This window comes from Cebidichthys violaceus, unplaced genomic scaffold (genome assembly GCF_023349555.1).
Source record: "Cebidichthys violaceus isolate CVI_PGR_0920_01 unplaced genomic scaffold, fCebVio1.0.p SCAF_8, whole genome shotgun sequence".
Taxonomy (NCBI): Eukaryota; Metazoa; Chordata; class Actinopteri; order Perciformes; family Stichaeidae; genus Cebidichthys; species Cebidichthys violaceus.
In genome coordinates, this window is record NW_027176964.1 from 10,373,113 (window position 1) to 10,389,905 (window position 16,793).

A 16,793-nucleotide genomic window follows, 5' to 3' on the forward strand; every position below is an offset into this window, starting at 1 on the left:
CACACATGCACACTTGTTTTTGTTCTAAGTGAGAAGATGACATTGACTTACATTTGCTCTCTGGAGATAACGTTAGCCTAAAAGCAACCCTAAAATAAAGGCCTTACTTTGCAGAGATCAGCCTTTTGTCTCCTTAAGAGTGAAAGTCCCCACAGTATACTGTTAAACACGTATCTCCACAGTGAGATGAATACAACTATATAGATACACCCATACACACAACACTGAAAGTGAGAGTGTAGTCACTCATGCATGATCCGGCAAGTTGAAAATGCGTCTTTTAATTGAAAAATTGACAACAGACGGGTGTTGGTTATGTAAACTTGGCACGTGGAGTACTGAGCTCCAGCTTCAATAAAGCGCAGCGCTGGAGCGGAATTTTGAGACACAAACCTGAAGCATGTTATTACCTTGTAAACTGTCCCAAAAGCTCCCGATCCCAGCACTTTGATTTTCTTAAATTCTGGTTCCTTCAGAATCCGCAGCAGAGCCTGGTTTGGTGCCTCTCCACTTGGAGTCAGAGGTTCAACCAACTGTAACAGAAGGAGTGAAAATCGTATTGCTGTGAAAACAGTTGTGGTGATTCTTTTAAAAATGCACTGTAGGTGCAACAATATTCTAAAGAAATCATACAAAAAAAAGTAAAATACTGTAACATAATATGAAATTGATGCCATGCACTTTCCCTTTCAAGCAATAGAAGTCAAGTAAAAATGACCGTCTCTGCATAAAGCAGGCTTGTATCTCTGTAGTAAATGATCATCAACAGACTAACATCTGGATGTCTCCCGACTCGGTCCGTTCATCTTACCTCTTTCTCTTGGAGAAGTCTGCGCGTGGTTCTCTTCCTCTTGATGTGGCGTCGGCGGAGCAACACAGACACAGACAGGCCTGCAATAAGAACGGCCAGCAGCCCACCAACTACACCAGCCGAAATCATGGAAAGGCCAGAGTGGCTGAAAGACAGGTGGGAGCAAATTTAGGAAAGCAGATAGAAAACAGAGCACATTCACGAATTCAATAAACAAGGAGAGATGAGATTAGAATGTCAAACTTAGGCAAAGTCAGCATGCCAGTGTATAATTAAGCATCAGTGATTAGTGTTACTGTATTTACTCACCTTTTACTCTGGCAGCCTTTGAGACCAGGCCCCATGCACCTGTAAAGAAGCCATCGCAAAGATTATGATGTAACCGTGCCATAATTTTTTTTTTTTTCACACTGCATAAATCACAAGTCAAGTTACTCTATGAAGCTAAAACAAGCAATCAGGAACAAAGGCTTTGCAATCAGTGTTCATCAGAAAATCTGTAACTGTTGCCACACTTCTATGTTTCCTATTTCATTTCAATGCGTGAGTGCAAAAACAATGAGAAGATAATTCCTTCCAGCAAAACCATCCAAGTTTTCTGCAAAAGTCTACGAGAGTAAATACTTTGAATGCATCAATCACTGGGGGACCACTGGGGTCCGTTTCCGTTCTATGTAGTCCAACGAAACATACGAGTTGTGGACATACTTCATCATATTTTACTTCATAAAAGTTGTACAATACGGCTACAAAAGCCCATCCACCAAGGACCGATTAAAGGACGATCTGGTATCCCTGAACCACAGTAACCACCAGGATACCATCCGGCCGCCACCACAGCTGTTGATAGTCCATCAATGTGAACATTAAGTCTGCGTTCATTTCTGTCAGTTATCTGTTATGTGCAGACCTCTATCCGCTGAATAGTGAAATGAATGGAAACCAAAAGTAAACAGTTATATAATGAACTTTATTTATCATTAAAATAAAAGCTCCCACATTCTCCCTATATTGTCCTATTTTATCATTAATCTCAGCAAAGATGTCCTCATATTCTCTCTCTCTCTCTCTCTCTCTCTCTCTCTCTCTCTCTCTCTCTCTCTCTCTCTCTCTCTCTCTCTCTCTCTCTCTCTCTCTCTCTCTCTCTCTCTCTCTCTGATGCCAACAGAGCCACAGCTGACCCTTTTGCCTTTTGGCTTGGATTAAGTAACTACATCAACATTACGACAGACAAATGTTTGCAACACAGAGCAAGGCAGTGCCAGTTCTCAGGTCAGCTGAACAATGATTTTACCCTTGAGTGCAGTTTTTGTGGCACAGCTTGCACACTTTCATCTCATCTGCGTATTTCCACACCAGCATGTCGTCCTCTCCTGGCACGCCTTGGGGACATCGAGGCACACAGAACAGGCCGTCTTGGAAGCTGGCACACTTGGTACAGTTTCCAGAACCCTGAAAGAATAATAAAAAAAACTATTTACAACTCTCTTGAGAGTAGTAGTAAATATTATGTAAATGACGCTGTATCATAGTAATAAAGCAAGCTGCGTCCATCTTCCTCATGAAAATGTAAATGTTTGGCAATAAAAAACCCACCCAGAAGTGTCAGGTGGTTTAGTTTTGGCCAGTAAATCTATTTTCACTGAGAGACTTATTGCAATCAAGTTCTGCAATGTAATACTTTCTTTGACAGTGTCTACTTCTCTTGTCAATAACAACATCCTACTGTACATTCCCAGTTAGTTACAGCTCTTTAACCAGCTCCAAAAAGGGGGTTGGGACTTGTTGTTTTCAGTCAAAGACAAGATTATGAGCATTTAAAAGTAGACTGTGAGCCAAATAGATCAAACAGCCACACCCCTCATCCCAAACACAACATGCCTTGTGGCTACACTTATGTTGATGGAGAAATGGGTAGCGCCGAAACTTCAGCAACAGATTTCATGCTGCATAATTGTTGTAATTTGTGGTCTACAAGAACATGAAATATATTGGTGACATTTTAGATTCATAAATAATGTCCACAAAACTTTTTCACAGTGTTTTTTTTCCCCTCATTTTGAATTGCAACAATAGTTTGGTGTGACACACATACAGGTGCATTGCAGGTTGCGGTCCCATTCATGCGTTGACACTCGGGGTGACACTCCATGCAGGTTTTATTCACGACAGCCTCCCGAGGCTCTCTGCAAAAACAACAACAAAGCTGACAGACTGTTGCCGCTGGCTCGCCTCATTTCAAACAGTTACATGTGAAGCGAAATGCTTGATCCCTTTTTTGAGGGCACAAGTTAAATTGTAAGCATGTCGAGATTCAATGTTTGACAGAAATCTGCAAAGATAAACAGATGTGAGTGAATGTGCCATTTCAGCTACAGTGTTTGTCTTATTTCTGCTAGAGGTTTAGCTTTAAAATACCTTGGAATCGTTCTTAGTCTTTCAATTGATTGAATAACAAATCCCCAGTGTCTAATGTCTAGTCTGGAAAGCTTGTGGTATGAAAATAGACTTTGTTAACAGTTAACTGTAGAGTACACAGATGTTTGTTCGTCTTAAACAAGGAAGACTGCATTTCAAAACTTAAAAAGGCATTAAAAGACAGATTCCTCCCTTACCCCTCCAGGATGTTGCAGGAGTCAACACAGCTCCCATCACGGCTATGGTCACGGCAGGCGAAACACATGTCCGGGCCGGGGCCCCAACAGCTGTCAGTGGAACACTTTCTGTCACAAGTGTTGTTCCTCAGGGCTGAAAACAAACATATTTTCCCACATAATTATCCATTTTTTAGATTAGACTTCAATAATTAAATGTAGCTTGTTGTGAAATTAACAAAACAACAAAAAAAGGATCTGGCTGAATTCTCTGTGGGAAACCAATTGTAATTTACCACATGTGGCAGCATCAGCATTTTCCTCTATGGTAGTAGTTTGGCTTTCTGATTTGAAAAGCCCCTTCCAGTGGCTTTTGTCTGTGTAGCACAGGTTTCGGTTCTTAATGATGACAACGTCTCCATCGCTGATTTCTTTCAGGGAGCGAAGGCCCAAGTAGTTGATACCGAGCTGAGCCATAATAACACTGCGGCTACCCCTACCAGAGACAAAATGTTGGAGAAGAAGAGAAAAAGGAAAGATTTTATGACAGCATGGGAAAAACAAATTCATTGCTCGTGATCAAGTGGTTGTGAATCTACGGAGGTCTTTACAAGGAACATACCGTTTTGTTCGTCCTCGAACGATCTCCAGATTCTCAAAAGGACTGAGTGAGTTCATGTTCTCTGGCCACGTTTGAATCAACAAGTATCCTGAAGCAACAAATTAGTTGTTAGTTATGAAACTCATTAATGTGCATTTAATGTGTCATGCATTACTCATGTCTTATTGACTCTTACCAGTAATTTCCTTCACTGTTTTAAACACATCAAGCTGGGAAGGCTCCATCTTTGGTGTTTTGGTATACGCATCTCTACAAATAACAAGAATGTACATGTTGTCTGCCATTAATAAAGGTGCTCGGTGATCTATTGCAGTAAATATAGTTGATTTACACAAACAGGCATGAAGGTTGTAATGCTGTTAATGTCCTTGACTCACCCATAAATCGATGGGTGGATGATAGCAATGTTACCATTGATTTTCGTGCAGTTTTTAAATGAGTCGATGTTGGTGGCATTGATAGACAAGATGTGAGTCAGGTTTCCGGCCCCAAGTCCATTACACACTGTAAACAAATCAGTAGAGAAAGTGTTTTAAAACTCTTGACTATACTCTATAGACTATACAAATTTTGGTATAACGCTAAACCAAACTGAGCAAGGCATTTTATTGAACGCAAACTGTGTTGTAGTACTTTAGTAGTAGTAGTAGTCAGACACTTTACCTCAGTAAATACCACCTTGTAAAGTACAGTAGAAGTACTAATTATTATCAGCAAAATGTAAAGTATCAAAACTAAAAGTATTGACTATGCCAGAAATGTGTTCCCTTAAAGTGGCATGTTACTGTGTTATGTATTATGAAACTGGATCATTACTAGTGGTAATTTTACATACTATTACGTGGATTATTTCATGACAATGTATAATATTTTACAAGTTGATGATACAATTTGGATGTAAAGTATAAGACTGAAACCTGTGTAAAACAGGTAACCTAGCTCTCTATAAATGGAACAAACATCCACCTACCTACCTTGTTTTTTTAATTAGTACAAAAACCAAAGTGTAAAAATGAAAAGTTGGGTTATGTGCTAAGCTTAACGGCTGCTGGCTGGAACAGCTAACTTCATATATACTGGACAGACTTGAAAGTGGTATACATTTTCAAGGAAGTGAATAATCAAAAAAACAGTTAAAAAGTAGAATTGTAATGACGCACAGTACTTAAGTAAATGTACTCATCACTGCAAACAACACAGTGTATGAGTCAGAAATATGTCCCCAGGTTGATAGCTTAACCCCCTACCTTTTGGGCACAGTCCGTCACACTTGGCGCACTTCCTGATTCCTCCCTCGTCCACCTCGAATGTGTTAACACTGCACGTCCGCACACAAGCTCCATGATCAGTTACAACATAGTTATCTGGAAAGATTTCAACATTACTTCAACGTCACGTAATATTCAACATTTGCAGATTTAATAACATCAAACCAATCTAAATGTGCCTTTAAGCATTAATAGCCTGTATGAGTTATACCATAGTATGACTAGGTCCATCATAATGATGCAGGCCTTACAGTATGCATGTAGGGTGAGTAATACTGGGACAGACTGTGTAAGTTAAACTGATGAGGAACAGTTGTTGCATTAACACGCCCTGAAACTCAATCATTTTCTTTCTGTGTTTCTGTAGTTTATAATTAAACTTAGACAAACTGTAACCACTGAATGTGTAACAACCCTGAAGGACAACCTGGGCACTTGTTCAGCATACCACAATGTGAAAAAGCTCATAATCATGCATGATCGTTCATTTTGGACAGTGAAGCCTACTAGTTTTACTCTTATTCATCTTGACTGTCAGCTACAGTGCATGCCATAAATCACCCGTCTCCTACGTACAACTAAACGGCACCCCCAATAACTTCATCCGTCCTTACGTGGGCAGCTCTTGACACAGGTGGCCCCGAAGTTGTACTTTCCGTGTGGGTTGGGTACCAGCTGGTGCAGGTTGGGGTCGTAGCGCATGAGGCCCGGGCAGGAGTCCTTACACACCCCGTCGTCCTGGAAGTCCCGACAAGCCTGCAGCACAAACAACAGTCATCCAGTACACTGGGACCATAACAGAGCCCCACTCTTATGATAACACTGCATTCCTCTACAGCCGAGGCTTAATCCCCAGAGCTGCACAGAGAGGGAGAGCAGACGCCGCTACTCGAGGCACTGCCAAATGAAAGATTGTATCAGCAGTTATATGTGTCATTGGTACTGAAACCAATGACAATACTTCTGATTATAAAAACAGATGTTGCTGAGTGACAGATTTGTTTTCTTGGAGGCTTCTCATCCAGATTTAATGGATGCATGCAGAAGGATGAAACATTCAGAGTGTTTTGTTGTTAAAGCTTGTCTCCTCCCCAGCTCCATTATCGTATCATTACTCTTGTCAGCTATGTGAAGGTGTCTTTCTCTCACCAGACAGTCGGTGGGCCGCGGTCCTGTGCAGCCAGCAGCACAATGCTCATTGCAGCAGTCGCTAGGTGAAGGCCCTTTGCATCTCTTCGAGCACTGCTGTGCACAGTTCAGCTTTGTTACTGCAAAAACAAAGTCGGTGTAATGACCTATAGCAAGTATTCTATTTTCTTGTTTTGTTTTTTTTCCCATGATAGAATGAAATAACAATAGGAACTCACAGGTCTGACAGTTTTGAGGACCAGGTGCCCAGCACGAACCATTGAAGCAGCTTGGGTCGCATTTCTTACCTGTAAAATCAGAAAAAAAAAAAAAACAGGGTGAAATGTTTACTTAACACCCTTTAAATTCTTCAGCATCACATAATGAATTCCTGTGCGACCATCTGCTGTGAAATGTTTCACTTACAACGTGGATGGCTGACAGCCAATGGGAGCACCATTGTGGGTTTGCTGTCAGCGTTGACAATATCATACCACTGTATCGTTTCCACATTGCACGGCTGGTTGGTCCCAAACTTAACACCTCCTTTAAGAATTTCTGCAAAGAAAAGCGTGAATCCGATACAAATACACAATTTATTAATTACAACACGCCAATGTTTTTACAGCTTTATAGCAACATATTACAGCGAACCGAAGACATGTAGAAGTGGACTGACCTGTCAGGCTGGTCAGAAGAAGCTCACTGGTGATCCGATTTGTAGCTTTCTCATAATTGGTCAGCACAGCGAGGCCAAACATTCCCTCATAGAGCGAATGACCTCGAATGATGCGCAGGTTCTGCAGAGGAATCCTGGATGCTGTGTTGAGGGCGATCAGCACATAGCCGCCCACTTCTTCAATAGACTGTGGAAGACAAAAAAAAAAGAGAAAGCCTTGCTGTGAACTGAAGTAGCTAACGTGTAAAGCCAGGGGTTCTCCAAGCGAAAAATGAAGTCAAATAAGACAAGAACTGAACCTGTGGGAATGGGATTTCCTGCATTTATATCAAACTTATAATACAATGGGGAGAAATTGGCTGTCCATAATAATGGTGGTAAAACAAATAGATGGTGTTGACTTTTTCAAAGTTACGGTCAAAAAAGTTAACTCAACATAATGATAGATAATAATGACCACTGCCTAATCTTTTGATTGGTATTCAATTCTAGTATATTTTAGAGTATAAGAGCAAATATAAATTAAATAGCTTTTTTGCCCCAAAAATATGTACAAGAGAGCGTAACTTCAGCTTTAAGATTCTGACCAGACCCTGCAGGTCTTCCTCTAAGGCTACAATCTCCACCAATGAGATGGTTAGAGCAGAATGTGTGCAGTCTGAAAATGAAAAAGTGAGGGGGGACAGAAAAAATAGGATTTAGAAAACTGAGGAGGCAATACCTTCTCCTCAAAAGACCTGGAACTATTGCACGATATCTGCTGACTGTGTTTTTTCTGTGTTTGTGTCTGCAAGCTTGCATGTGAATGAGTGAGCGAGCGAGCGAGCGAGCGTGCGTGCGTGCGTGCGTGCGTGCGTGCGTGCGTGCGTGCGTGCGTGCGTGCGTGCGTGCGTGGTTCCTCGTCACATCTGCCCAGTGTTCACAACCTTGTCGTTACAGCTGGTGTTCAAGCAAAGCTCCAACCGGAGCGTCATAAACACACTGAATCATCTGTCACTGTGGACTCACTTTTTAATTATCTGTACTGAAGGGATAAGAAGAGCCAGCGAAGATCCAGCATAGATTGTCTAGCAAAACTGGATTCAGACCACCAAAGAGATGATGGAAAACTTCTCCCATCTGTAATGTGCACGTTTAGCCAGGGCCAGGAGAAAGATTCAATATGATAATTTATCGTCTTTCAGTGGAATCGTATCGAGATTAAGTCATTTATTGTGTCATCTAAATTGATAATAATTTTGAGGATAATGAATATCGTTTCAAGATTGTAGTTTTGTCTTTTCGTCACAATTTACACGACCACTCAGTTCTCTGCCATTAACAAACTGCTATGTTCATTTTGCACTGCTCTTAGTTAAATGAGAAAATACTCAGTACTTTTCATTTGTCAAGTATTTACTGAATTACAAGAAAACAAGCTATATTGTGACATATATCGTTATTGAGACGAGAAATGACCAATATCAAGATGGAAGTTCTTTGAAATACGTTTAAGCCTCCACCGCTATAATGAGTACAGTCCTCACCGAGAGGAAGGACAGGTCACGGTGGTCCTCCATGTAGGTGACCTCCAGGTTTTCCAGGACCACAGTGCAGTTGCTGTAGGTCTTCACCATGTTCAGGTAGTGGTCATCTTTAGAACCCAGAAGGTTTAAACGGTTGGTGATGCCTTGGCATACTGCAGGAAAAGACAAAAAAAAGAGTATTTGTGTCAGAAACTGTAACAGTGCTGTAACAGCCTGGCTCAAATTATGACTGTCTTTGCGTGTCTCTGTTTGTGAATTTGCTCTGCATAGTCATAACTTGGCCGACTTTCAAGTGAAAATAACCGTTCTGGGTTGCATCTACAATAGGAATCAAATCTCAGCAACCAAGTGAGTTCTGGCTCATGAGTCAAAGGGAGCTGGCTGTATTTATACTGGCAAAGGCCTGAATCTTTCCACTGCTATGCGGGCCAGTTAAAACAACCACTGTGACCGGCATCTCCAGGCCCATTGTGTCATTTCAGAAGAAAAGGATTTGGTGTGTCACAGATTCCATGCCATTTTTGAGTATGTTTCATTGGGGAACTTAAGCTCTCCGATTCTCACAATTGATTATGATCTCAATAACTTCAGCCGAGTTTAGGTATATCTGATGTTGTGGCGAGTTCTTGACTGAAAAACAACTTAGGGTTTACATCAAACGCTGATCATGCACCTTCTCGACTTTTCAGTGCCAATAACAACAAAGGCACGACAGAAAGATTCACAGGTTTACGATTGTATGCTGATAATGCACCCTACCTGACCTCATGCAATAAAGTATTTGGATAAGGAAGGCAGTACTACTGATAAGTGCAGGAGACACAAGAGGCTTTTCTCTGTAATGGAGTATTTAAAAGGGAGAATGTGTGTCTTTAGAAAGCAGGTTGCCTTCTTCTGTTCAAGAGTCCTTCAAGCTGGTCAGACAGGTTCTGACTGGCACTGAAGAAAGAGTCAGCTGTGTTTAACACTGTGCCACCCCTCCAATACACTCACACTCACACACACACACACACACACACACACACACACACACACACATACATACAAAACATACACAAATAATAATAATAATAACTGATAATATAGTCTTTATTTATGGCTTAACTTGAGCAATAGGTTGAGAAAAACAAAAGATTCTTCCTGTTTATTAGAAATGATGGCGCTAATGTCTCTTGGGTCACATTCCACAACGTGTCTGCTCTTGACTGCAACAAAAGGCAAAACATGTGCTCGGAATTCTGAAACACACCTCACAACACCGTACATTACAGTTAAAGTTAAATGCACTGCCGCACTTCTGATTTGCCAAATTGAAGAAAGAGACATAACATCAAACTAGTGTCTGAAGCCAATATTTTGTACTTATCCGCTTCCGCATTTTGCTCAGTTTGTTGATTTTAATTCACACAAATCAACGGCGATGGTGCATCGAATCAGCGAGAATTAGGCACAAACATCTGTCTCCTGCCCTCCCCCCCCTCATTAGTTTGTCCCTGAGGGATCTCCCTGACATGAACCTTGCAGTCCAGCAGCCTAACGCCGTGGCAACAGAGGCAAACTAGCAAAGGCAGGCTGACTATTTTAATTAGGGGAGCCATATGAGATGTAATTAGCCCCCTAATTATTACGCAGACAGGGACACCAAGCTGTAATAAACAAAAAGGTTGTGTGCAGCTGTGAATATTAATCAACCTGATTTGGACATTCTGACTGACAGTTTGCTGATAGAGATGCTGATAACGGTTAATAAGAGTGTGTTGGATCGGCTAGTACATACTGTATATATCTCCCAGCAAGCTTCCTGTCTGACTGTTTTGTTCAGGTTTTGTAATGAACAGTAAAGGCGACTTACGGTTCAACAAACTTCCTCCACCAGAGGTTCACACAAGGAAGAGAAGTTGATTGCTCAAGCAAGCAGCAGAACAGCCACAGTAAACATTCTCCTCTGTCCACTTCTTGATATCATAACTCGGTTGCAGGTGGTATATGGCCCGATATTACACAACCATAAACTGACTTCCTCATCAGGTTGCAACTCATGAGAAAGAACCCAGATCAGGCTGTGGCTACATAGTTATAACTAAAAGATGGCCTCGTAGCTTTACCGAGACTTTTTTTTTCTTCTAACAACACAGCCTGTATACAGTATCTGAGTTAGATGTGTCATGAAAGGTTGCACAACTTACAACCCCCTGTCTGCATAGAGACAGACAACAGCTTGTGCGTAAAAGAATATGCAGATTGGATATCAATGGACCCTGTTTTTCCTCAACACCTGATTCAATTTTGACTCATGAAATTCATTAAAAACACAGCTCACTGTCTGCAATCTGCTTCAATGCCAGGGTGGGGCCTGCAGTGACGTAACTGATACTGTGACAAAGACTAATTAGTGATTGCTTCACTTCCTCCAGCTGTATTGTCGTCACAAAATGTCCAGGAGTGGCAGGTCTGGTATATCTCTGCTTTAGTACTGTATGCATGTGTGGGTGTGTGGATGTGTGTACAGGCATGTGTGTGTGAGTGTGCAACACCGCGAGGAGTACATAATATTCCCTGGCCTGCGCTGATCAGCACCCAGTCAGAGCTAGACAAAAGACTCCATAAACCCGACCATTAGTCATCTAAGCTTGTTGAGATGTGCGGTTGCATATCACTCGTTAGATGTTTACTCGGGGACTAGCGTTGGAAGTCAAGGGTGTGTGGGCAGATATTCGTTTCTTGAGGCTATTGGATCTGCTAGCTACAGAAAAAGAGTGGCTAAGCTAATTATATGAGATAATTAGCTCATTGTTCAGGTCCACCCTCAGCACACACTCCACAAACCAGATGTGAAATTGAGAATGCACACGCTATACTGTTGCAGAGAATCCAGGTCAAATCTGGGTCTCAACCACCTGTGTTCCTCTCCAAGAGCTGGACATTGAGGAATAATCACTCAAATCGCTTCATATAATGCTTGAAAGTTTGTTCATTTGCATGTAAAGCAAAAAAATCGCAGGGAAACCTTACAATATACTGCGAGGTTATCATGAATCTCTCGTGACAAAATATGAACTTATAGTTCAACATTTCGGGATAAATATTTATATTTATTTAGAGGTAGTTGAGAAGATTGATGCCACTTTCATGTCTGTATGGGAAATGTGAAGCTACTGCAAGCAGGTGGTTAGCTTAGCTTAGCATAAAGACAGGAAGCGAGGGGAAACAGCTAGCCTGCCTCTGTGTTGTTTATAACCCCCATAAAAGTCAACTTTTTTTGTGCAGATTATATAAACCAGGTGTAAAATGTAAATCAGTGAGCCAGGCTAGCTGTTTCCCTCTGTATCCAGTCTTTATGCTAAGCTAACTGGCTGCTGGTTTTAGCTCTATATCTAACAGACAGACATGAAAATATCCAACTTTTCCCTTTAAAAGCTTTCCAAAGGCAGCATTTACTGAGGGCCTGGATTGCACATGTGATACAGGTGTTTGTGTTATTGTGTCCATTTCCTTTATTATGTCATCAGCGTTCGCACCAAACTTCAAGAGTAAACCTTTTCTCTCAACTTTGAAGCTGAAAAAACGTATTTGACAGAGACGAGGGGGAAAGAGTGAAGCAGGGTATAAAACCAAAGTCACGCAGACAAAAGTTACAGTAAATATTTGAGACACGTTAACTAAACATGGTAAGATCAAATGGGAAATGTTAAGTACCAAAACCAACCAAAGGAAAAAAAGTCTGGCGTAAATTCACATTCTGAGGTCTCATTTATGTTTGGACCAAACTTTGTATTTTGATGGCCATGAGAGGAAATGTTGAATGTTCTCAAACGAAAACTAAACTTCTCCGGAGTAAAAACCCTTCTCTAACCCATCTAATGGTTTCCTTTGGTACACTGAGCCATCTACTATACATTTAAATCATCATGCTTTATACTTTTCTACAGACAACAGAAATGGCCCTGCCGCGTTCTCTTCCTCTCATTCACTACCTGCAATTCAATTACGCTGTGTCTAGAGCCTGATAATGAAATTATCTGAAAACTTATACATAATTAAAGGGAAGTAACAATGCTAACTGACATGACTTGTTTATTTCCCTCTCTGAGTCAACAGCATTATGGCAAAGTATCTTATGTAACTCAATCTGCAGTGTCCCTCCGCTGATAACAAATCCATGCCAAGATTGATTCCCTTATTTAGAGAAAGTTATGGTTAACCCCCTCATATGTCTCTACACGTATCGTAAGAAGATGTTGATAAGATGTGGAAGAAAAAAAACACACGCTCTGCTTTCTGCTCCGTCCAGGTCCACTTGGGGTTGCGTCGACTCATATTTTAAGTACTCCAGATTTCAGGGAATCATAAATCTCTCAAAGCCTCCCATCAGTGAATGAAAGGTAAAAAATCCACTTCCTTCCTTGAGTCTTTCTTTGCATTCTGCTCATACTTCCTCCACTACATTTGCTGGCAAAGATTCAGGAGGAGATGAGGGATCAAATGTCATATAATGGGAAAACCAGCAGCACAAGTGGTCATATTTGCATTCTTTAAGAGTGTGTACTATATTTTTATAAACATACTTTGTAGTTTTACATAAAAAAAATGCTGATATCCTGCTCTCTGTACAGGCGGAAACACAATCTTCCTTTGCGTGGGAGATGCATCAATCCTTAGAGAAAACATCTCGGGCCCTCAGAATAAGACAAAAAGAGGCCAGTAAGGACTAGAGGATATACCCCCCCACTTTCCCTCCCTATTCCCAGTGAATGCAACAACACAAGCCCCTTTGACATCACAGGAAGTTGATCTTTGCACAGGGTCAGATCCAGACGGCTACCCCGCGATGCTGAACCAGATGGTAGCTGATTGTCGTCTAAATCTAACTTCATGTACAATTGGAGAAAGAGAACTAATGGAAAGGAAGTGAGAGAGAAAGAAAAAAAAAAGAAACTGAGGGAGAAAGGAGAGTCAGGAGTGGTTTGTGGTTTAGCTAAACTAGATGTAGATGTGGGACCTAGCGGCCGGCTGTGGGTCGAAATGTGGAAAGGGGGTGTTAAGAGCCACACACTTGATCTATGAACGTGGCTGACCTTTTTCCCTGACGGCTCACAAACGGGACAAAACACTGGAGCGGCCCAGCTGTAGAACACAAGCAGATGAAGCATCCCAGCGCTTACGTCACATGTCCTCTAAACAGTTTAACCCGTGTGAATATACGCTCACCGGCCACGACTGAGTTTGAGCTCAAGTCAGTGAAGTTTAGTCTGTTAAAAGCAGAGCAAAGTGACCAAATAAAGACCAAAAGGGTGAATGTTTACTCTCCGCTCCTGAAGAGCACTCTCTACCAGTCAGTGAGACAATCCAGATATCTGTGGCTGGGCTCATCACAATGTTTACGCTCCGCCTCAGCGTGACGAAACCGTGGATTTAGGTTCTGTACAAACACAGGAATACAGTATGTATACTCACACTTCTGCATATTGTGATCAGCATTTATTAGAGCTTAAGGGATATGATTAATTAGTCTAATTTAATGTTTCATTTAGACGCTAGATAGCAGCCAATTGGATTCTTAGGATTAAATAAATATACAGCATATAGATATTATACATCTACATGGAGTTAAAGGTCCAAAGTTCACCCCAAATAAATGAAGTGCAACCCAATAAAAGAGATTTTGTAGTACTGCTTACAGCAATAGGTGGACTTTATGAAATTCAATTGAAAAATGTGTTTGGATGCAATGTCCCTGTTACTCAACAGACCTCGCAACAGTTTTCAAAGAAACACATTTTTCATCAACAGTAGTTCCAATGAAAACTGTCACTGGAGTGAAGTCTGTGGATTATCCACAGTAACAGGGACATTTTTCCTTTATTTAAAGCTGCTGAAATCAATATTTGTATATGAACAATGTGTCCGATGATTATTTGTGATATTAAAGGGGTCTTTCATGGTGACACCAACATACTGTAGATATACCACCCAACTCTGCAGTTCCCCTCAGTTATAGTAAGATTTAAAGCGTATTCCAGCTCACTGTTTGGTTTTTTTCAGCACACAACTTTTCGACTCTCACTGCTCATCTGTATTGCTTCCAGCTGTTTTCAGCAGAGAAGCTGTGATAAACCTAGTACACAACACCTGTCAAACAGCGTAGATAGAAAAGGTTAGCAGCTAGTTAAAGGAAAATAAAAGAGCGATATTGCTGTAACAAATGCCAGGTGGCCCAAAACACCAAATCTAATAATCACTAATGTTGTTATGTGTCCACATGATGTGTGATGTTATGATATGTCAATGCTGTGTTTACAGCAGGGTTTTTTTGTCAAAGATTTTGTCACTAGATTCCATTCATCTCTATTGTATTGGAGTGGAGACAAACATCTCAAAACCTGGGCAAATAAAAGCAAAAATGTTTGCATGGCTTCATACCACCACAGGTTTAATATGTGGTTATTAATATGTGGTTATTGACTTACAAGAAGAGTTTTCATTGCATTCATGCTGGTTATCATTTGAGCTTCTGCTGTGACTAATCAACACTCCACGTTTGTCTCAATAGTCAATGATGCATTCATTACCCAATAGTGATATCCATAACCGAAGAGATAAATAACCCATAAATGTTACAAGAATAAATTACTGGGCACATAGCTGATTTATTGGAGTTACTCAAACACAGCTGCACTCCTATTACTCTCCAGCTGTGACCGGTATATGAGGGGCCCAACATGATGGCCCAAATAATCAAACAATACATATCATTAGTCAGGAAATTCTCCCATATGCCCTGTTGGAAAGTCCATTAGTCCTCCATCAAGGCACCAAACAATCCAACTCCTGTTACATAAAGCTCACACAACCTCCGTTAGCCCCAGCCCCATTTAAATTCCAATAATGCACCCACCATTCTCCAAATGTTCCAACATTAAACCCACTTCCTCTTTAACGTCCAGACATTCTCCCTATTGAAGCTGGTTCTAGTCAAGACAACCCCCCCTTCCCCCACTCCACCTCTTTTTTCTCTCTTTCTCCTTCTCTGTTAAAACCATACTCCTCTTCAATCCCACAGGAAGCACGGGAAGAAGACTGGAGAGGGAGTGGGCGGCGAGCACACTGCTGCTAACTCACTGTCTCCCCTCCCTCCCCCTCTCCTCCTTCCCTTCCACCGACCATCACTAAGCCATGCCTGGAAAAGAAGAGCAGACAAAGACTGAAAGAAAACCAACAACCTCAAGCGAAGAAACCCACACATTTCACACATCGTTCCAGCAGCAGAAAGCAGCTGTGTTTCGGGAATCCCCCTGTTGGTTTAAGCGTTTCCCAAGTGCAGAGCAGCGGGCCCATATTGGTGCACATCAAGAGAGGACAGATAACTCTCACTCACTGGACTCCTCGCTCCATCTAAACAAAGAAGATAGACGCTCCTTGAGGCCGCCTTTCTGCTGAAGGGTTTCTTATTTTTAGCCGATTTGCTGACAGGCTCATTTGTGTGTAGGTCTAACCGCTGTTTCGCAGCGTTGCCTGCCAACAGCTCTGTTACTGCCTTAGTCATGTCTCCAACAACTCTTCACAGAGAGAGACCCCATAAAAGGAATATTCCACAAAAGCCGTGGGGTTTGGATTAGTAAACTGCCCTCTGTTGCTCAGACCTTACTCACCATTTTGACCTCTGGTTTACACATCAGCAGGCCTTTAAATCCACAGATGAGTAGTTTCTTCCTCATCCACCCTGGCAGAGGGCAGGAGTCAGGGACAAACGGAGCTCGGGGGAATCAGTTCGGACAGCAGAGGAGCTCTCATAATTTTCAATTCTCTGAAAGGGTATTTTGTTACATGCTGCGTGGTACTCGCCAAAAGCATGACCAATTTAATTAGGCTAGGAAAGCTCGTAAGAATTTAGCTACGTCTTCCTGTTGACACATCAAACTGAAATGTTTGAAATGCAACGAGGGGTGCCGCTGCCAAGTACTCGGGGGCCCCGGAGTGCTCCGTTGTAATCTTCAGAGTAATTTCAAAACAATTCTATCGCCACTGACATAGTGTGAGCAGCAGCGACTGACAGACAATGGTGCTAGTTTTTCATCAAACACCTCTCCAACAAGCCCACGGCTCAGATTTCATCCATTGTTAACGCGTGGGGCCTCATCCTGCACCAGAAAAAAAACACGGTCAAC

The 16,793-nt window shown here is 41.6% G+C and overlaps 1 protein-coding gene across 1 annotated transcript in view; it reads right to left on the reverse strand.

Moving 5' to 3' along the window:
* egfra (epidermal growth factor receptor a (erythroblastic leukemia viral (v-erb-b) oncogene homolog, avian)) overlaps window positions 1–16,793 on the reverse strand; it is a 39,807-nt gene that overhangs the window by 11,951 nt on the left and 11,063 nt on the right. The window contains exons 2-18 of the mRNA XM_068737555.1: window positions 8,629–8,780; window positions 7,103–7,289; window positions 6,850–6,981; window positions 6,663–6,731; window positions 6,445–6,563; window positions 5,910–6,051; window positions 5,275–5,391; window positions 4,405–4,531; window positions 4,203–4,276; window positions 4,028–4,115; window positions 3,702–3,901; window positions 3,427–3,559; window positions 2,907–2,997; window positions 2,106–2,263; window positions 1,121–1,159; window positions 812–956; window positions 411–533 (exon numbers count right to left, since the gene is read on the reverse strand). Coding sequence (XP_068593656.1) covers window positions 411–533; window positions 812–956; window positions 1,121–1,159; window positions 2,106–2,263; window positions 2,907–2,997; window positions 3,427–3,559; window positions 3,702–3,901; window positions 4,028–4,115; window positions 4,203–4,276; window positions 4,405–4,531; window positions 5,275–5,391; window positions 5,910–6,051; window positions 6,445–6,563; window positions 6,663–6,731; window positions 6,850–6,981; window positions 7,103–7,289; window positions 8,629–8,780 — 2,096 coding nt within the window. The remainder of the gene's footprint in view (window positions 1–410; window positions 534–811; window positions 957–1,120; window positions 1,160–2,105; window positions 2,264–2,906; window positions 2,998–3,426; window positions 3,560–3,701; window positions 3,902–4,027; window positions 4,116–4,202; window positions 4,277–4,404; window positions 4,532–5,274; window positions 5,392–5,909; window positions 6,052–6,444; window positions 6,564–6,662; window positions 6,732–6,849; window positions 6,982–7,102; window positions 7,290–8,628; window positions 8,781–16,793) is intronic.